We start from the raw sequence: 22529 nt of genomic DNA on the forward strand, positions 1-22529 counted from the left end.
ACACACAATCTGAGCATCAATGACCTGGGCGTCCAAAGCTTCCGTTTTACAAGTGAGGGAATTAAAGCTCAAGGATGTTGAGCAACTTGACCCAAATCCCAAATGGGTGAGAAGAACGTGGATGGGATGTAAGTCATCTGGACCCCAGGCTCACGTCACCCTACTCACACAGTTTTGACAACCTGCACTGCAAACATTTGAAATGTAGAAGAGTTGCCTTTCTCTGGCCATATCCAAAGTTCACCAGACTGGTCTGGAAAAATACATCCTAAAGTCAGGACTTTGGGAAAACCCAGCACTTTGGGGTCGCAGGTGCACGTTGTCACAGTGTCTCTCTCAGCTCTTGTCCAGAACTTTCCCTGCCCTTCACAAATCGTAGTTTGTCTATTTACTTGGTTTTGTCTTGATGATAGTTGAATACAAAAGTTTTCAAATAAAATACTTAAATCTGTTCTTTCCAATTAAAAAAGGAAACTAAGTTTATAGAGGGACAAATTTAGATGTTCACACCAGTGGAAAGCTCTGTAGGCCACAGAATTAAGAACATGCCTGGTACCGATAGCTATTCCATCCCCTGTTGCATATTTCACATAAGTGATATATGTGAGAAAATTGCATTTATGAGGGAATTTAAATAACATTTTAACCAGAACAAGAAAAAAGCTCAGCAGCATAATCTGTGCTTACAAAAACAAATATGGAGGTGCCAAAGCACTGTATCTCTTATTAAATATGCACCCAGGACAGAGGCAAGATCTCTAAGTGATACAGGGTCCCCACCCTAGAAAGGCAGCACAAGTAATACTGGTAAGGCTGGCAAGGAACCACTGATACTCCAGGAAAAACCCAAGAGGGTCGAAAGCTCATATGACTCAGGATCTTGGAGACCAGGACTGGCAGCAAAACGAGGAAATATGTTCTTCCTCTGGGAGCAATGAGCTGCATATATTTGAAATCACTGGCTGCATGGAGTGAACAACTGTCCAGATTTAGACTGAGAAATCTGGGGGGAGAAAGCAGTGATCCTCTCCTACGCTTTGCTTTGTGTGTTACATTATGGCAGAAATATTCATCTTCCGAAACACATTATATCTGATAGGCAAAGATTATATAATTTTGCTTTAAATCTCCTCAGAATGTGATTTTCATTTCAAACTCTCCTTCCCCAGCACAGTCTTCCTTAGGTACGTGTGATCAAAGTGGTTCACCCAAAAGTTAAATTGTAACTGTTTACAATCCACCTAAATGATCTCTGCTTTAACCTTGGGCAGTGGTGTCTCCAGCTTTTCTTCTCTTTTTTTTCCCCCCTTTAGCTTTTCTGACAATGGTTAGATGGGTAGAGTCACTTTGAAGTTAGAAAACTAAAATGTGGTTTAGTAGATACGAACAATATAAGTTAATCAACAATTTTTTCTATTAGGACTCTAGTCCTTTCTAAGGAAATACACTACTGAGTTTCTTCCTTATGTTTAAATTGAATGGCTATTTTTATACCATAAATATTTAACTACAGTGACAACTCCCTGAAGCATACGTTTGTACGTATTTATAAATGTTACTTTTTTCTCAATATACTATGGAAAACACATTGCTCATTCATGGTAACCTTTGACTTTCAATAATCTTGGTTTAAAATATTTGGCAATTTGGAAATACACATACACAAATATGTCTTGCTAGCTCAGTTCAAGGAAAGCAAGAGTAATTCATAAAAACAAAACAAAAATATGTTATCAAAATCACAGATGGTTACATGTACTCATTTGAGATATATTAAAGACATACTATACAGCAGTGGTTTTCAAATATTTTGGTCTCAGGATACCTTTATACTCCTAAAATTTATTAAGGACTCAAAATTTTATGTGGGTTATGTCTATAAATATTTATTAAACTAAAACTGAGAAAGTTAAAAAATACAAATTACTTTATAAAAAATTATAGATTTCATGTTAACAGAAATTATGGTTTTTACAAAAAAAACCACTGTATTTTCCAAAAACAATTATTGAGAACAATGGCAAATCTCTTTAATATCTAGCTGAAAAGATTCTTCTATCTTCTCTGCATTCAGTCTATTGCAATATCACATGACATGTTGCCTCTAGAAAACCCAAGGGTACACTTGTGAGAGAATAAGAGTAAAAAAGGTAAACAACATCTTCTTATTATTATGAAAATAATTTAGATCTCTTAGATCCCTTTGAAGGGATGCCGGGAACCCCTAGGGTTCCCTGGAGCACACTTTAAGAACTGCTGCTCTATAGAGATGCCTGGCATGGCCACTCTTTCAGACATTGTAAACTTACATGTCTCCATGCCTTCATCGTCATCATCTGCCACAGGTTTATCATAGGACTTGTCAATGGCAGCTCTGAAGCTTTCATTGCATCCCCTTCCTCGGATTATCCGCGGCCGCGGGCGGTGGAAAGGAATGTCCCCATTCAAAGTCACCTCAGCGACTGCTGTCTGCAGACTCTCTAAAGAGCTTGACTTCTTCAGACCCAAGGAAGGCCCCACATCTCTGCTGGGAGAACCTTGGAGGTTTGCAAAAACAAAATCTTAGTTAGAATGAGTGGAGAAAATTACATGTCTGAATATCTACAGATTGTGGAAAATATCAGACACGTAAATTATTTGCTCAACGTCAACTTCTGGAATGTGGGTGGCAAGATATAAAAAGTAAAGTAACAGTAACTAATTTTAACATTTCCCAAATGTATATTAAAGTAGGTCTATTTTCTCTATTCTCATTAGGAAACACTCTGTGTTATTAGTTTCCATTTTTAGCTTAACAGATGAAATCTCTGTCAAATCATTTGCTCCAAGTTATGTCAATAATATAAAAGAGGCAGAATAACCCAGGAGCTCATTTGAAAAGCAGAATGATGAGAAGGCTAAGGGAAGCAACCAAGAGTAAGCTTCAAAATGTAGCTGAAATCATTGTTTGGCAGTTTAAAGTTATTTGCAAGATGGAAGTGAAACTTTCACCTCAATGAGTTTCATCAAGCCTTTTCCTCATCATGGTGCAAGTTCGGACAACTCAGCGAGTAAGAAAAGCACAGGAGACCACGTGTCACCCATAGAAACAGGGCACCCTGGCACCAGGTAGAAACCTAATTCTGGAAAATGGTAGTTCTCTTGGAAAAGCAACACAAAATGTGAATAGAAACAAACTATATAAGGGAGAGAGAGAGAGAGAGAGAGAGAGAGAAGTAAGGGAGAGAGGACTCAAGAGCTGGATGTGAGCTGGATGTGGATGTGAGGACTCAAGAGCTGGCCTGCAAAGAGAAACAGGTGATGAACAGAAGGAACAAGACATCACAATTACCAAGAAAATTTCATAGGATGGCAGGGGAGAATTCAGAGGATTAAAAATGCGACTCTGGGGACTTCCCTAGTCGTCCGGTTGTTAAGACTCTGCGCTCCCAGTGCAGGGGGCCTGGGTTCAATCCCCGGTCAGGGAACTAAGATCCCACATGCCGCAACTAAAAAAAGATCCTGCATGCCACAACGAAGATCCCTGTGCTGCAACTAAGACCCAGTGCAGCCAAATAAATAAATAAATATGGCTCTGTGACTTGAGGATCTAGGGCAGGAAGTCCCAAGATGGTAACCAAGCTTTAGAATGCAATCAAAATGGATTTCTTTAACCAGGTATGACAACCTCATCCATCACTGCCTGACCTGGCACTCAGAGGTAGATGAATTTAGCGTCTAGATGGCTGAAATGCCAGCCACCCCCAGCTGGGCAATCCAGGTTACAGAACTAGTTCTTCACTTATACTGCTAAAAAGACAGGTGCAAAAAAAAAAAAAAAAAAAAAAAAAAGGGGAGGGAAGGAGAGGCTGGATAGTTTCTCTCCATGTGGGGCCATCAGCCCATATGTGGATCAATAATTAAGGAGTAGCCTTGATATGTTATCACTTAGAAGACAAATAGTTCTGACATGGGCTTTCCATTGCTCAGAGTATAAAACAGAATAAAAATTAAATTGGGAGAGTCAAAACAAGAATTATCTTTTTAAGATTCATTTACATGACACCTTTCACATGATTTTCACAATAGGGTAGTTTTAAGTTAGAATAAGTATGTTAAAATGTAACGTAGGCAGAAAGGCAGACAGATGACTCTAAAAAAGAAAAAATATTCTATAAATCATTGTGCTTGGGAGAAAAATATGATTTATTTAACTTTTTCCATGCAGGTTTGTATATATTTGATTATTTATTTTATGACAAAAATTCACAAGAAATATTTCTTTCTAGGATGATCAATCTTACTTTTTCTCTTGATAGCCCCATAACTTTTGACAAGTTCATGTTTTAAATACCCATAAAAGTCATGTCACAGGAAGGAAAATGAATTTTGTTCCGAAGAATGAAAGAAAAAGTAAGAAATCAAAGAGAATGGGAAAAGATGATTCCTGGGTAGGGACATTTACGTTCACATTTTCTAGAATTAGCACTAGGAAGATCTTTTTCTGAATAAATCATGCCTATCAATTTTCATAACTTACTAGTTTCATTCAGGTCCTATAAACTTTTATAAGGCAAATATTCAGTACCTTCTTGGCTTCATAAAGGACATGTTTATGTACGGATGCATGTATGTATCTATATGTATCTATGCATATATCTCCAATGAAGATTTGATACTTCCAGTAAAGATTATCATAAAAACATAATTTATGGGCTTCCCTGGTGGCTCAGTGGTTAAGAATCCGCCTGCCAATGCAGAGGACACGGGTTCGATCCCTGGTCCGGGTAGATCCCACATGCCGCAGAGTAACTAAGCCCATGTGCCACAGCTCTTGAGCCTGTGCTCTAGAGCCCGTGAGCCACAGCTACTGAGCCTGTGTGCCACGATTACTGAAGCCCGAGTGCCTAGAGCCTGTGCTTCACAACAAGAGAAGCCACTGCAATGAGAAGACTGCACACCACAACAAAGAGCAGCCCCCGCTCGCCACAACTAGAGAAAGCCCACATGCAGCAATGAAGGCCCAACGCAGCCAAAACAAAACAAAACAAAACAAAACATAATTTATGTATGAAAAGTTAGCTGAGATTTGACTTAAGATACTCAGAGCACTAAACGCTTTAATAATTTCAGATATGGCATGAGTATTTATTCAAATAAATGTATATATTACATGTATATAAATATTGATATATGTATAGATAAATGTATATATGTATTTATTAAGAAACAAAACACAAGCAAATCAGGGATAAAAAAATGATGGAATTGTAACTAAATAAGCAATAGATATTTTGTAAGCATAATTGGGAGCTTACCTATCTACTCTTTTCTCTAAATTCTTAACACTGTAGTATAACATTCTGGCAAAATGTTGATAATTATTTATGGTGGGTATTGGGTATATGGTAGGTTAATAAACTACAGTCTTTACATATGGTTGAAAATTTTCATAACATCTATAATTTGTGCATCTATAACAGCAATCAGCAAACTGTGGGCCAAATCTGGAAAATCTGACTGGAACACAGCCATGTCCATTCATTTGCATAGCCTCCATGGCTTGCCTTCACACTACATCAGAATTAAGTAATTGCTCCAGAGACTGTTTGGTCTACAAGATCTACCATATTTACTCCCTGGCTCTTTACAGAAAGAGCTTGCTGACTCTTGATCTATAACATGGATTTCATTCATGCAAGTGGTATGTTTGTCAAAGAAACTTTAACAGAGATTTTGTTAAGTAATAAATTAATAAGATTCCTAAACGAGGATCACTCAGATTCCTAACATCATAAACTTATCATTTAGCAGCAATAAAAACTGAAAATATCTCTCACTATATAAAGTAGGGGCAAGAGAGTAGTTTTATTTACACACAAAAAAATCAATGTCTCTAAATTTTAAATTATTTTAAATAATTTTTAAATAATTTTAAATAATTTTTAAATTACTTTAAATGTAAAATAATAATTTAAAAATAGTATTTTGAAGCTCCTTATATAAATCTTTCAGGTCATTAGGACACTTTGCTTATTTTTTATACTCAAGGATTAAACTATTAGAAACACAATTCTCTTATTCCTGTTCCTCCTTTTCTTGCAGAAAGTAAATTTACCCCCCAAATATCATAGAAGATTCCTAAATCCAGGAATAAAGGGGGAAATCATGATCATACTATTTTCCTAAGGTCTATTTTTCTACTCTTACCTACTAATACCTCTCTCACCAAAAAAAAGGAGAGGATGTCTTTTGCAAGGGCAAAGGGAAATGGAATTCAATTTTCATTATGAAAGGCTTACAGCTAGACAGATGATCTACACTAAAATGCCACGGTGACTCTACCAAAAACCTTTGGACTAAACTGTAAAATCATGATAATCTTAGCAATTCAAGTGAAGTGAAGAAAGAAAAATAACTGAAAATCTCTTCACTGTCTAATACTGGAGGATGGGAAGGATTCAGTGTAGATATTTTATTCATTGTAGATTTAAAAGCAATAGACCAGAAAGTACTTTGATGTCTATGTAATAATTTTTTGTCCCAAGTTTTTCCAATTTAATTCGGTAAGATAGATCACATATAGTATTTTATAAATGCTTTTTATCTAGGATCTAACTAACATTCTAAGGCACTATGAAAGCAGATGATTCAATTAGATGATAAAAATCTGCCTTCTCACCATGAAAGTTATTTAATGTTTTCAGCTGAAATCTGGATATTATTTTTTAATCATAATAAATTGTTCTTTTCCTGTTAGTGAGTTGGTTAAATTAACTATTTTCCTTACTTTACCTAATTGGCATATTATATAAAGTCATGTTCTTTAATCTGAGCAGCTCAATTTGTTTTTTATAAACATTAACTTGAACAGGGGTTACTTCTTGAAAAGTACTGAATACCATTAACTCCAAAAACGAATTACTAATTTACATATGTAAACTATCAAATAATGTTTTTCTTTAGCCCTGCTTCAGAATTCCAATGAAATGCTTTGTTTTGATAAAAGAAATAACTACTTAATAAGGGCTGAGGCTATTGTTAATTGCCCTGCACTACAGTTAATCCAATGATTTATTGGATGTAGTTTTTACAATCTATCTTTACAGAATGTGAAAACTCCAACCACGTCCACAATTATCTTTACATATGTACGTGGGATACACATTTTTCAAGAAGCCTAAAACTAATTACTACTGCAGGTTAAAAAGGTGAATTGAAGCCAATTAGTGCTAAGTGGTGTAACTAAATCATACTGGAGCTCGAGTAATTAAAACTCTATTCCAAACTTATAATAATAAATCAAAACGCTCAATTGTACAAAGCACATGACTTTAATTACACATAAAGACTTTCCTCTGATCATTGTCATAAAATAACATGTAAAATCTACTATCATGTAAAACCCAGTTCAAAATAATCCATTGTTTCTACGGAATGATTTAGGCAGCATCTTAGAAGCAAGCCCTAAATAGTTAAGAAGAAAAAGAAAAACAAAAACAAGGGCTTCCCTCATGGCGCAGTGGTTAAGAATCCGCCTGCCAATGCAGGGGACACGGGTTCAAGCCCTGGTCCGGGAAGATCCCACATGCCGTGGAGCAACTAAGCCCATGTGCCACAACTACTGAGCCTGCGCTCTAGAGCCCACAAGCCACAACTACTGAGCCCGCGAGCCACAACTACTGAAGCTCACGCACCACAACTACTGAGCCTGCGCTCTAGAGCCCGCGAGCCACAACTTCTGAAGCCCATGTGCCTAGAGCTTGTGCTCCTCAACAAGAGAAGCCACCACAATGAAAAGCCCGTGCACCGCAACCAAGAGTATCCCCCACTCGCTGCAACTAGAGAAAGCCCGCACGCAGCAATGAAAACCCAAAACTGCCAAAAAATAAATTAATTAAAACAAAAAACAAAAACAAAACCTTCAAGCAGGTTCACAAAGATAAGGACGCAATATATAGTCTAATTCAATGTTAGGTAACTACAAACTAATGCTTGCATCAGAAAAAGATCTAAGCTTTTCTGAGTGACTAATGAGAGCAATACTAGACACTGTCCTTCAGTGAAAATATTTATATTTGTGCCATTATCCGTCAAATGAAAATCACCACTTTGAGAATCATGTTTTGGATGTTAACCTAAGCATCAGATACATGACTCTGAAACAAAGAATCCACCCTAAGAGATCACGTTTTCAGGATTTTGACTTTTTTTTATAAATTGTGACAAAACATTACTACACAAATATAATTAAGAAGATGTAGGTTGTTTTAGTGTCTCTGAAGCACTAAATTATATTTCCATTTAGTATGTACTACAGTGATAAATTTCTTCTCACAGAAAATTTTCCTTTTCTTGTACCATTTGATTTCCTACTATGAAAACATCCGTGCCAGCCTGGAATATTTATGTTTACGTGCTATGTGATTGGCAGCTCTACAATTATGATAAGCTCCTTGGACCACAGTTTCTATGGCAACAGTCTAAGTGTCCATTCTTACCTGCTTTCTGGTCATCCACTGTATTGAGTTTAGTCTCGTCAGCTACTGTTAAAAGGTAAATGTATAATGGTTAGCCCAGTTAGTCCCACAGCCCAACATGCTTCAACCATTCCCAGATCTTTTCAGTTAGGTGATAATTCTTAGGTAATATTTCATGCAAAATATATGAAATATCAAGCAAACATTCATAATCAAAAAAAAAAGGGGAAAAAAGCAGTGTCTCCATGCAATGCCAGTCATCTCATTTCACAGACACGTGTGTTATTGATATGTTAGCATATCACAATTAGCGAGGCAAGGAATCGCCCGATTTTTCTTTTCTGCATGGGATAAATGAATGTTTTTAGTCTCGAAGTACAAACAGCCACCAGAGAACAGCATAAATACGTTCTAGTTGATTAACGAAGGTTTTTCTAATCATTCAATTGGTGTATGGATATAATTAATTAATTTGTTTGTTTGTTTTGGTTTTTGGTGGATTTGGATTTAAAAAGAGACACTACCTGATTGGTGCTTGATTGAACAACTAGGATTATTTTCCTCCTCTCATTTGCTTCCAAATACTTTCTACAATAAATATGCTCTCAAATTATGACTCCACTTAAAGGCCTTAATTATCAACACATAAAGAGTTTCTATCAAATAAACCTTAAAGGACAGCAATGGAAGGAAAATATGAGGAAGTAACCAAACTCTAGACATGGATTGAGATAATGGTTTCTCTCCAAAACTGCTTCTTCTGGTTCGAGCGTCCCCACAACCAACCAAGTCATATTCCAATGAAATTGGTTTTCAGCAGCCAAAGTGTTAAAACATTTCATTTTTTTCAAGTAAAGATACATGAATAGAGCATGATAGGCACATGTGTTTGTTTCTTTTCTCATCAGAAAACATATATATTAACATATTGCACATGATGTAAACATGCCACTTAGAAGTACGGTTATCTCAAACTTGGAGAAAAACTAATTTTTGCCAAATTGCCTCATTTCGCATTTATTTTCTCTATGGCTCACAGTAAACAGACATGTGTTTGGGACCATTGATTTTCATCTGAAAGCATCTAAAGCGAATTTAGATAGAGGTTCATGGAGATCGTACTCACTACCTAAATCCATGCTTTTCGATTTTCGCGTTTTAACGAAATCCAATTGACTGGCATCTGAAAATTGCTTTGTGCGTTTTTCTGACATACTCTGACGTCCAAATCCCTCTCGTTGAAAAGCAAGAACTGGATCGACGTCTGGACTCAAAGAGCTGGTGTGAAGAGAAAGAGAAACATAAAAACATTTACTGAAAATAAGAGACGTGACGCTCAGGAAAGTTCATCTACACCTGTGTGTATGAATGTGTGTATATGGATATTCCTCAGAAATATTTAAACTAAATAGCACAAATATAGTCCATCAAAAGAACTGTGGTTGTGTAGGAGGTGACAGGAAAATACGACATTAATTTACATTTAGAGCAATTCCTTCTCCATGTGAGGAAGACTGAATCTTTGAGAAAAACTTTCATATATTAATACAAATACTGGCAGCAAATTAGTGACTATATGAATTGCAACTGAATAGAAGTTTTGAGAAGGGTATGTTCTGCAGACTTGTGGTTGACAAGGGGGAGGGGAATGGGGGAGGGATGGATTGGGAGTTTGGGATTAGCAGATGCAAACTATTATATACAAAATGGATAAACAACAAGGTCCTACTGTATCGCACAGGGAACTCTATTCAATACCCTGTGATAAACCATAATGGAAACGAATATGAAAAAGAATGTATATAGGCATAACTGAATCACTTTGCTGTACAGCAGAAATTAACACAACATTGTAAATCAACTATACTTCAGTAAAATGAATTTTGTTAAAAAAAGGATATGTTCTGGTCATCTTATATATCCTTTATCTTGTGTTTCAGAAAAAAAACCAAAACACCTTTATGGCATGTAGTTTTATGAGGATGTAGCTTCTCTGCAATACTTAAATCAACTGAGAAGAAATCAACTCAACAAATCACGATTAGAACCTACTCTGATGAAAGTGTGGTGCCGGGTACCAAAGTCAAAGTAATAAATAAGAAAAGATCTCTATTCCCTAAGAAGAATACCAAACCAGGAGCACACAGAAGACTCTGTGGATGCTCGGATGGGAGACTGACTGGTATTCCAGGGAGTCAGGAAAAGCATGACTAAGTCTGGATGGCATTTGGTTTGTGTGACACCAACACAGTGGCTCCCGCAGAGACGATGAAACACAGGGCAGATCAGTGGTAACAGGATACAGTATCAAGTGTCTTCACAATGGAAGTGGCAGGGGAATCGGTCCTATTTGTAAAATCCCACTAACACTTTCAGAAGCACCACCAGGTGTTGTGAGCCCAGCCCCACAATGACGTGGTTCTTCTCTGTGCTGAGCACGGTGAGTAAACAGAGAGCTCTCCTGTATCAGTGTGGAGCCACCTTGCCTATGTGGCCACAGGTAGGAGAACATCCCTCCGCAGCTCACTGGACATGCTAGAATGTGGTGGTCTCTCCACTACGTCCGCTTCCACTATACACGCCCTCCTTAGGCTTCTGCTGGAAACCAGCTTCTCTAACCCTGTATTGGTCCTATGGGAATGACCATGCATATTGATAAAAGGGTAGTGATCTGGTTTGGATACATATCAGAAATTTAGCTGCAATTCACTGTGCATGAAATGACAGATGGCATTAGGGAAAGGCTAAACCAAAAACTGCGACAAGGAAGACATGAAGGCAGTGCTTCGCCATCAGGTGATGTGGCCTGAACGCTTTGAGTCCCTGTGTCTTCATTGGCTCCATGAAGAAAAGAGTGGCCCCAACCCCTGGCCAGGCCACTGAGAGAATTCAAGGACACAAGGGGAAAGCCCTCAGTAAACTGCAGACCACCATGCAAAATAAATTATTATTAGCCAACAAAGACTTGCTATCTCAAATTTTCAAAGTTATGAAAATTATAACGGAAACAGGGTATTTAAAAACCAAGCGCCAACCGAAACCTCAAAAAGGAAATGAACGATCCTTCTCCATCTTTTCCACCAAGTACAGAGCAGGGCCCGGGGAGGAGGCAACGTAGGTGCCTGGGACTCAGAATTCAAGGGAGCTCTGATCTCAGGGTCCTGTGAGTTCAGGGGCCACACCTGAGAGTGAGAAGCTCCTTACGTTTGCTCCCCTGGGCACCTAGCTTGCTTAACCGTTGTTCTGGCCCAGGGACTGGGAGCTCAGCCCAAAGCAAAAACGATTTTTTTATGTAAAACACTATGTTATATCCTAATCAGTGTTATTTTGTTTGCATCCTACACTAAATCTTTTCATTTTTAACATATCATATCTCATCTGTAAAGCCCAGAATAAATCTGACGTTCCAGGAAGCAGCAGGGTCATGTGCACCTTGAAGGCTTAGGTGTCCCTTCTCGTACTACTCTGCTTAGACCCTATGTATGTATGTATGTATATACATGTGTGTGCAGAGCTCCAGCATATATTATGTATATAAGTGTAGACTGCTTTTACATATTTCTTAAATATATATGTGTGTGTATATTATGCTTATATAGTAGTGTCCACGTACTACTATGCTTATAATTTCCAGGGCACATACACCCCAATTCGAAAACACAGTCCTAGAAGTGAAAAATTAAAACCTATATGGTGAGAACAATCTTGGAACAATAAACACTAAATATGATATTTGAACTAAGAGTAATTCTTTCTGTTTGTGTGTTCATTATGGCCGCGCCACGCGGCATGCGGGATCTTAGTTCCCCGACCAGGGATCGCACCCGCGTCCCCTGCAGTGGAAGCTCGGAGTCTGAACCACGGGACCGCCGGGGAAGTCCAAGAGTAATTCTTTTAGATACTGAAAGTTGATCTCTCCGACTATCCTGCACATGCTCGTCAACCCTCTTCTGTATCGTGTGAATTACACGAAAACCTGAATTCCAAACTAGGTATCAAATGTGTGAACAGAGTGAATCTGCAATACATTTTTAATAAAAATTATTGGGTAAAGGTTTTTCAAAGAAGTACAAATTTTTGTTCCTGAAAGCCACATATTGGCGTATTTTTTAAACTAATTTTATATCCTCCGAAATCATGTTGTCACTAAGATGAGAATTTGCTGTTTTACCTTCTTCACCTTAAAAACGTTGTTATGTTCCCTAAATCAGTTCATGGATTGAAAACAAGTATATTCTATCAGTTAAGAAATGCAAACTTTAGCCATTTGACATATTCAGCCTTCCACAATCGTGCAGCGAACTGTACACATACACAACTGAAAACGGCAAATGAGTTTTTGAGTGAATAAGCATCTTAAAATAACTAAATATTCTTAAACCATAACATAATTAATTCTTCCCATTAAACTAATTTCAGACACAAGAAACAATACGCTAGCATACTTAGCAAGTTAGTCTGCAGGACTGACAGCTGATTCTTTAAAGAATGTAACCATACCCTGACCCCCCCCCAAAAGTTATTAAAATTCCAGTTATTAATCCTGCCTTATTGCCCTTTTGTTTTCATAACATTTTCATCAAGGATTAGGGAGATATTGTCAGGCTGGAAAAGCTTACATTTTCTGCTGTGATTCAGAACAGCTGCCATTCTTGTTTGGATAACCCTTCATTCATATTCTTTTCCAGCCCCTGCACATTCCCCACAGCAAAATCATACAAGTCCTCACTGTTTTATGAATCCCCTTAGGGAAATTAATGCCACACTCCAGCCCTGCTCGTTGTTTATTGACTTTCACCAATACAGCATTTCTTAAGGCCTCAAACATCTATTCCTATGGCTGCCTTCAAAATTCCTCATCACGGTGGAGACTCAAAAGGTTTTTGTCCCTTCGATGAATACTGCAAATATCTAATCCTTACTTTCTCTGTCATTGCTTTCACTTTCAGAAAGAGATATAAACTGCAGCGGTAAATGCTACAGCGTCTGATTCAGGTGGGTTTTTACTTTGTATGGTAGTTCCCCCTCTACGTTGAACCAAAAAACTCGTTCAAAGGTAAGCTGTTATCACGCGGGCTGGAGTGTAGCTCAATGCCACAACACTGAAATATCATTTTGCTGATGGATTCTTAAAAGACCCCAGAGAAAGGGCAAGAAGAAGATTCTGGTATAATGCTTCACGTGGTTGTGTTCATTATCACTACAGCCTTCCAAGGTCATCCCTAGGAGGGACCTTCCTTTCGCTTATTGATGTATATAATTACTAGGCAAATGAGGACACTCATCCACATTTATCTGCCACACGCTGGTTCAATAATATCAAATGCTTTCTTATATTTTTAGAGATACAGGAGAAAAAATAGCATTAGACTGCCCCTGAAGTCATAATGTTAGAAGTAAGTACAAAGACTAGTAGAGTTATAGCGCTCTAAAAAGAAAATCTGAAAAAGCTTCTTCCCACTCCCAGAACGTAACAACTACTAATTTGGCCAAAGTCGTCGAATTGTTACAAACTCTCAGTCACCGGAGGGATTTGCTTAGAATTTATTTATGGAATAGGAAAACAATTCGTCAAATTAACACAGATCTAAAATAAATGTTTCACTTGTGAAACTTAACTTCAATGAGTAGGGTTTGGGGGTGAGTGGTAGTTTTCTCGTTGGTTTGGCTAAACTCTTAACGATAGCCCTGGAAAGGCTAACACAGTTGGGCAGGTTTATGAGGCTGGGGGGAATCTTTTGTTTGAGGAGTGACAACTACGAGTATTAAATCATTATTATTAAATCAGAACACCGCTATAAAAGACACTGATTCACTGTGCTCGGTGACAGACCGTTTAACCCTAAAATCAAGTGTGACTGCAATTAACCGATGTTTCCCAACAGTGCTCTTACCACTCTGCTGACTCACTGATGCCGGCCTTGGCCCACGCGCCAGTGTCCGTTGTCACAAATCCTACATCATCGTGGGAGCTGGAAGATGACTGGTCAGAGAGATGTGGGGGGAGTACTGGCAGCCTGTCATCCTCGATAATGACAGTGTCATCTTGGGGCATATTCACCGTGGGGGACAGCTGGTATTTACCTGTCCAGTGGAAAAAAACAAAGAGAAATTCTAGACATCCATCTAAGGGTTATGTATATGAATGTTAACACTTTGCTACATTAGAAAAAGTCTAAATTTCCAAAATCTGCTCAACCTGGTAGAAAAACAGAATTAAGTAAACTTATTTTTCATAAATGAATGTCAAAGGGAGACCTCCGGTCTATTCCCTCCTCTTGACACGACAGCTATGGTGCTCTGGGTGCGGTATTCAGTGTCTCTGGTATTAAGTTTCCTAAGGCCAGAGATGATCTCCAGAATGATTTCTAATGTGAAAATGCCACGTAGACTTGAAGTCGTTTATAGTCCTTTGAAAAATTTTACCAGGAAATTTGGAGGGAAGCCCTGCAGACTTACATCAATCATTCACTCATTCACTAGCTGGGCACCTACCACCATCTCTGCCTCTCAATGGCTCACACCTCAGAGAAGGAGACAGATAAAGTAGTAATTGATTGGTGCTCTGAGTGATGTACCAGAAGTGCCCTGGCACTCACTAGTGCTGGCAATCGCCTGGGTAGCTGAAGGAAGAGGATGCTGGGAGTCTTAAAAAAAAGTCAACATCCGAGATGGGTTTTGAATGATTAATACGATCTCTTCTACTGTAAGAAATGACGACATTGATTTTAGACATCAGCAACAACATCATTAAATGCATGATGGAGGAAAGTGCACAGTGCACTCAGGTGACACTTCAAAGATGAGTGCATGCAGAACCGGGGCCTTGTGGAGAGATGGCAGGAGTGATGTTAAAGAGGAAAGATTAGGATCTCACTGCCCACAGGTTTTTCAGGCCAAGACAGGGGAGCTTGTAAATTTTGATTTATTCAATTAGGATACAGTGTTCTCGGTAAGAAAAGACCCAGAACTGTCCACATTGATCAGTTTCTTTCAGTAAAATCTGCTCAGGTTCTGGGATCGGCATGATAGGCGTTTATCTTTCCTGGGATAAAATTATAATTCAGGGGCCTGAATCCTTAAAGATAAAGCTGAGGTCCAAATGTTGCCATCTTCCTCCCCAAAACACCTATAGTTCTTCTGGCTTCCTCCTCAAACCTTGGGCCATATTTCCTCTGAGCAAGAACTCATGGGCGAAGCTTCGGTTCACATGGATATCTTGTGAAAGGCTGTCCTCAGAGAAACATGCATCACGGTGTGGTGTCGCCCTACTGGCCTGTCTCTCCCAACACAGCAAGGAGAACGGACAGTTTCCCTGTCACCTTACAGGAGGATGGAAACACTGTCATCTCAAGTCCAATGTCCACAGCTGTTAAGTCAGCTCTCCTGGTTCCTATGCAAATAAGAAGGATTGTTGCACTTTCCCAATCCTACCACCGTTTCAAACAGGGTGCCCTTGTCCTTTACGAGTAATTGCTTTTAAAAATAGCACAATAGCAATGTGAAGACAGTTCATGAACATTTTCACATCTGTCTTAAGATCTAATTTTTAAACATTCACAAGAATGTGTAAACGATAATTTTCGTTTTAACACCATTTTGGAAACTGGGAGATGGCATATATAGACTTGAAGCATCTTTTAAAATATATATTATTCTAGACATTTCAACAAAGGAGCAAACACTAAGTTGATCTTTTCAGGACAACCCACAAAAGCAAACTTGCTAGAAATTTCAAATGCAATCATTACTTAGCATCAACTACCCTATTACAGAAATAATATATGTTCACTGAAACCTCTACTCAGCAAATTATCATGAAAAATACTCTATTTTGATTTGAAATGCATCCATTTTGACAAACTGTGAAAACTAGCAACTGTTTATAAACGCTCATGATAAAAATGTAAATCAAGTTTAATATTTCATTGCTTCCCTTTCCTGAATTCAAATCACTCCTTTATGCCTACTTGAGTTTTAGGATACTAGTACAGAAAGACAGAAATCTGTTCAATAAAATATCATTCATAAATAAGATCGGACATTCCAGTACTATTACCTAAAGAAACATTTCCTTCCCAAAACATACTTTTTTCCCCAAAAAGTGTACAGAATGACAAATCCAAGTTCTCCCTGGTAGCTCACCACTGACAAGGCACATGTCACAGCATTAAATGTCATGTCCTCACAGAGGCACAATTTATTGGAAGAAACTATATTGGTATAATATAGCACATTCGTTTCTAAACACAAAACCAAAACTGTTCATGCAATATATTCTGAGAGACGGTCTAGCAAGCAGTATGGAACACAGAATGGTTCTTCATGTGACAGTCCTTTTTTATGTTGTTTTGAGTAGAAATATTGTTCCTTAGGTGATCTAAAAATTCATACCTAAAGAAACTGCGGGAAATGTCCCTATTAACCGTAAGACAAGGATTCAGCTTTTTTTCTTTCCCCTATGATTCTGGAGGCTAATATTTCAAAAGACTTGAGAATATATGTTTTCCATCAATTTTCCACTTCTTAACATACTTGCGACGAACAGTGTTTTGGGATGCAGCTCCAAGAATATATTGGGGGTAATGAACTAAGCTATCAAACTACATATTCTACCAAACTCCCCTTAGAATAACTCTCAATTATGTTTGCAGGTACTTGGCATAACCTAAATGTGAACCCTTCGAAGGGTGACTTCAGAAACCTTTGATCCGGTTTTTGATGAATAAACTCTCCTTTCCTCAACTAGTTAACCAACAAACTAAGATTTAGACTGTAGCCGAGTGAAACAATGAGATGCAGAATGACTGTTTGCTAAACATTTATTCATTGGTACATTTACATAGAAGGCAACACTACGTGAAATGAGAAACCTTTTGCCAGAGATCTGACTCACAATAAAAACAACCTTAATATTCCATTTTTCTACGTTGACTTTCTAACAAGATCAAAGTATTCTGAACAGAATTATTTTTTAAACTCACCAAAATGTATCAATATAAAAACTACTGAGATTACATTAAAAAATGGAGACCACAGATTTCAGTTGTGCTTTAAACGGAAAAATTCTTCAGATAAAAAAGTCGGAAAACATTTAAGGTTCCATGCTCCCAAATGTCAGCCTGTGATGTGTCCTATGAAGTGAACACGCTGGTGACATGAGCTACACCTATTACCTCTGTGGTTATTAGCAGTACCAGTTAAGACAGTCCAGCCATTTGTGAAATATTTTTAAGGCTTTTAAAAGGAAGAAATCCTATGCAGCCTTGCTACAGATTCTTGTTGATAAATATCCAAAATCACTCCTTGCAAATCCATGGTAGTGGAAAGTCAGCCGATACGGACGACACTTGGAGAACTCTTGCCGTTGGCTGCCACTCTGGCTGACCCCACCAAGAGCTAAGGAGATCGATCAGGTTCCAGTAATGGGGGACTCGTGACTCAGAAAAATATGCATCGTAATTCTGGTTCAGAAACACGGAAGTCTGGGGCTTCAGACCTGTCACTTAGCTTCTTCGGGCCAGAATTCCCCTGAACAGACGTTTAGTAGGTTGGAGTACACGATCTGTAAGGTTGTTGCAAAAATAACTTCTTTGATTTTTAAATCACACTGGTTGCCAGAATGGAAGATTCTGTTAAGACTGTCTGAAGCCAGTTGCTTGAAAATGTGGGTACTTAAAAATGGGTGTCAATAAAGGATGAATGTCACTAACACTTATTGTGTGATCCCAGTATTCCTCAGAGATGGCTATTTTTAGAAAGAGGAAAGAGCCAAGAACAAAATAAAACAAAAATCGTCATGGGATCTTGGGACTTAGTTCTTTTATCTGTTAAGTGGGAAAGTGTAGCTGATGACACCTGACATGCTTCCAACTCTAAAATCTCTTCCTTTTTTGGTCTAGTTTTTGGAAGCTTCTCTCCTGGGTTAGGTTCCCATAGAAATGAGTCAGAAAGCCTCAAAGCTCCTTTTGGGTCTAGAGTCCCACAGGAGGAATATGCTACATGAAAATTCACCCTATCCACATAAAATTAATCACTTCTTAATGCAGTCAGCTGGAATTTCAATACAAAGCTCTATCTGAATCATAGCAGATCACGGAGCAGACACCACCACCTCCACTGGTGTCTACACAGGAGATATCCTAAAGGTAGAGAAGACGACTGCTAGCCAGACAAGATCTGAAAATTTTCCATGCACCCAGATACTGTGCCCAGCAGTAAATACTGTTGCTATTGGTTTAGGTTAACTGAAAGTCAAAGCTTTAATTTCTTATATTTGGTACCTGGCTTTGGTATCTTGTTGCAAGGTACTATCTCTGCAAGATTTCTAACTTTAAGTGGAAAGTGATGTTACGAACACTGTCTGTTTCTTAGGGCCCATGATGCTGAAATAGGGACTGACAAAGACTGAGGAATTCTCGAATTTGTAAAACTCAAGATAAATCAAATTGAGCATATACATTTCTCAGAGTAAAACTATATGGGATCCCTAGTTTCCCACACAACATGTAAAAAACTATCTTAAGAAAATATCCAAATCATTCACGTCAATTTGGCCTACCAACGAAGAGTAAGGAGTCTGTCACTGCCCCCCACCCCAGCCCAAAAGGCCACGCACAGTACGTCACAAAGCACAGAGCTGGACGATTCCTGCCCCAGCAGAAGCATCTGGAATTTTCAAGTCCATTACATCTCTAGCAGAGGGAAGGGAAAAAAATGCCAACTCTAGTGCAAACTAGAGGACTAACGAGGCCACAGCTAATAAAATCAGGGCAATTGACTGAAGAAAAAGAAAGAATCCTCAACCCATATATACAGCATTTCCAAAGGTCACTAGGTGAATTGGGGGGGGTTTTGTTTTTTAGTTTTAGTTTTTCGCCTTCCTCTGAAGCATCAGGGATTGGAGTCAGGACGCAGGTTACAGGAACTGGTGGACCAATGGTCTGATTCAGTATGGCAAGTCCTATGTTCCTATAATAAAGGGGAAATTACAGCGAATCACTTTGTATGCACGCAGATCCAGGGAACACATACACTCTCGCTCAAGGGGTCTTGAATTTTCATCAATAAAAAAGTATTTAACTGGTCTCCCTGGTGGCGCAGTGGTTGAGAGTCCGCCTGCCGATGCAGGGGATGCGGGTTCGTGCCCCGGTCCGGGAAGATCCCACGTGCCGCGGAGCGGCTGGGCCCGTGAGCCATGGCCGCTGAGCCTGCGCTCCGCAATGGGAGAGGCCACAACAGTGAGAGGCCCACGTACCGCAAAAAAAAGAGAAGTATTTAACGAAGATAAAGTGTCACAGCAAAACCAGGAAAGTAGGGAAAACCCCACCGCGGTGAGGAGAGTGATCATTAATAAGCAAAGGTTAATCTGACAAACTATATGCAATGCCTGTCACCTGACAGGTGTGCAATATCTTCCGTGTCCTTCCCCAGCTTGCACTATGTCAAGCAGGCCAAAAGAAAACTGTTGGCAAAATTAAACCAGAGAGCTGGCGCGTCTTCATTCTACACGTCACAAACTAAGAAATGAGGAATTTAGCGATTTTTCCAAACAAGAAAGCTAGAAGGATTAGAGGAAGAACAACAGAAAATTCTACCAGTCATGTTCACGTGTTTTTCCTATCGTGCCTGCTAGAAAGTTCTTTGACGGCAGACTGATTCTCACTTGTCTTTGTATCTACAGCAAAAGTATATACACAATGTCTTGCCAACAGCAGGCTTTCCATAAACATCCACTGATGAAGGAAACAAATTCCTGTTCCAGCGAAGCTTCCTAATGGAGACGTGGATTGTATTAGATCCCCATTAAGTGTGCTCAAAATGGAGTTAAATTTAGGTTGTACTTCATATTAGAGGCTTGCGAAACACACCAGCAATGAGTGTTTTATGTCACGTGCTATTTTAATCAAAACAGCTTCTTATGTGTTAAATTTGACAACTCTCACAAGCGAATCCCAAGATGAGCAACTCAGTAAATCAAACCACTCTGGTGGCAAAGCAAGTCTTTATTAACGGGATCTGTTAGCAGAGAGCTGAACGGCTGCAGAGCAAGTGCTAATCACCTCCTTCCTCACTGGGGGCCACGCAGACAGTATGGTGCTGAATGCAGACAAAGGATGTGAAAAACTAGTTTCAGGATTTTCAAATGAAGGCTTTGAAAAAGTCAAGATGCAATTGAAAAAGGGTAACACCTTATTAAGTACAGGCCACAAAATGTGAATATTCACATACATGCATACACGTATTTTTCCCCTCCCTCCAAACAGTGCTATTGTAAACATGTAACTTTTGAATCCTTCTTGCCATAAGCCACTAAATGTTGATTTAAAAACAAAACCACAGCTTCACTTATCGTCTCAAACATGCTAAGAATATCTTGATCATTGGAAAACACTTCTGTGTGATCCCCTTCTTTTTTCTCTTTCCCACGTTACAGGATCCAAAACTCACTTAACAAAATCAATGTATTGACTTCCTCTCTTCACATTAACACTTCCTGAATGATTATAATGAAGCTGCTCCTCTTCCCCTTGAAATCATGGGCCTCCTTTACATTAATGTTACATTAATAACCTCTCTGTGAACCAGTAAAAGCATAAAAACAAGACGTGATCAACAGGGTTTTACCTGACTCACCCATTATCCTGCTGAGCGCAGCATTTCTCGTGGGCGATTCATCAAGCCCCTCAAGCCCGCTGTAGAGGGAGTGGGAAATCCTTCGTTCTCTATCATCCAACACCGTTTCAATGGGCAGCTCAGGTCCAGAGGGGCTCCCAGGTGACTTCAGCTGCAGAGAGCGGGGTGGGGGGGCGAGGTAAAGTCAGAACTGGAGGCCCATGACCAGCATGGGGGAATTAGACCCAACTTGCCCAGGGTCTGCATCGAACTGGGTACCAAACGAACTAGAACTTTTCACCCTGTACCAAAATAGTTTGCGATGACAGCTTTGCCTAATGACCAACTTTCTGTGCCACTTTACACTGTGCCTCCCATGAAGCTGTCAGATTTCAACCACTGGAGGAAAAATATGTAGATTAAAGGCTTTTTAATCACACTCACCTTGTTGCTTATTTTTTTTCAGCTTGACAGTACCTGTTGAAGTCAATCTGAGTTATGGTTTAACTCAGAAATCTTTATGCGATGTTGCCCTGCGCTAGACATGCTTTATCATTATCAGAATGGAAGCTGGAATTTAAGTCTACTTTTCACACTTAGAGTGCATAAATACACCTAACAGCACACCTTGGTGTGTGTGGGGGGAGAATGACCACCCGCTCTCTAAGACCTAAAGACCACTTGTCAGTTCGGGTGTCTTCAACAATACACCGAGCCTCAGTTTCTTCTGCTGAAATTAGAAACAATCATCCTATTCTCTCATTGTGTTCTTAAGTATGAGATAGTAACTGAGAGAAAATAAACTACACAGGATATTGACAAAACAGAAGTAAAAAACCCAGTATTCTAATAAGGCAGGCAAAGGTAGCTATTTTGCAAATATACAGAATCTGCTAGATAAGCAAAGAATATAGGTGGATTCCTATCACCAAGAATTAAAATGGTATGTGGCGTTGTTTAAGACAGCTGTGCCTTATAAAGTCATACACTTCATAAACATAATATGAGTGAGAACTCTATACTAGTAAAGCCATGAAACAAGGAGGAACAAAGCACACAAATCCTCCCAGTGTGGGCTCTGAGGTTAACCCCACCAACTAAAATCTTATGATGCTTTGGAGCTGGCCGGCAGCCAGAGACAGGGAGGGCTGGGGGGTGGGGTGGAGGGGCCCGTGTGGAGGCAGGGAGCAGAGCACAGCAAAGTGGAGAGAGGACTGCACATTCCAAACAGAGGAAACCACAACTGTGGCTCCTTCACCTGAACAAATTATTATTTCTGTTAGAAGCTATCATCTGTTTAATATAAATGAGATATTTAATGAAGTTCCGAATTGTAGACTTATCTCGCCCAGTTTGATAAGCACCGGGGAGATTTAATGCACTGAAGGGTCAACACAATTACAATTGGAGGCACGTCAAACTGCGGGAGAATAATAAACTTGCAGCGCTAGTGAA

General features: G+C 39.0%; 1 protein-coding gene across 21 annotated transcripts in view; it reads right to left on the reverse strand.

The window, feature by feature from the left end:
* PARD3 (par-3 family cell polarity regulator) overlaps nucleotides 1–22529 on the reverse strand; it is a 639757-nt gene that overhangs the window by 224351 nt on the left and 392877 nt on the right. For 8 of the 21 annotated variants that reach the window (XM_060293163.2, XM_030837073.3, XM_060293159.2 and 5 more), the window contains 5 exons: nucleotides 21087–21246; nucleotides 14354–14543; nucleotides 9586–9737; nucleotides 8481–8525; nucleotides 2310–2537 (listed from right to left, as the gene is read on the reverse strand). In XM_060293163.2, coding sequence (XP_060149146.1) covers nucleotides 2310–2537; nucleotides 8481–8525; nucleotides 9586–9737; nucleotides 14354–14543; nucleotides 21087–21246 — 775 coding nt within the window. The remainder of the gene's footprint in view (nucleotides 1–2309; nucleotides 2538–8480; nucleotides 8526–9585; nucleotides 9738–14353; nucleotides 14544–21086; nucleotides 21247–22529) is intronic. The other 13 variants (XM_060293165.2, XM_060293164.2, XM_060293162.2 and 10 more) reach the window with 8 other exon arrangements.

The sequence above is a fragment of the Globicephala melas genome, chromosome 2 (assembly GCF_963455315.2).
Source record: "Globicephala melas chromosome 2, mGloMel1.2, whole genome shotgun sequence".
Classification (NCBI taxonomy): Eukaryota; Metazoa; Chordata; class Mammalia; order Artiodactyla; family Delphinidae; genus Globicephala; species Globicephala melas.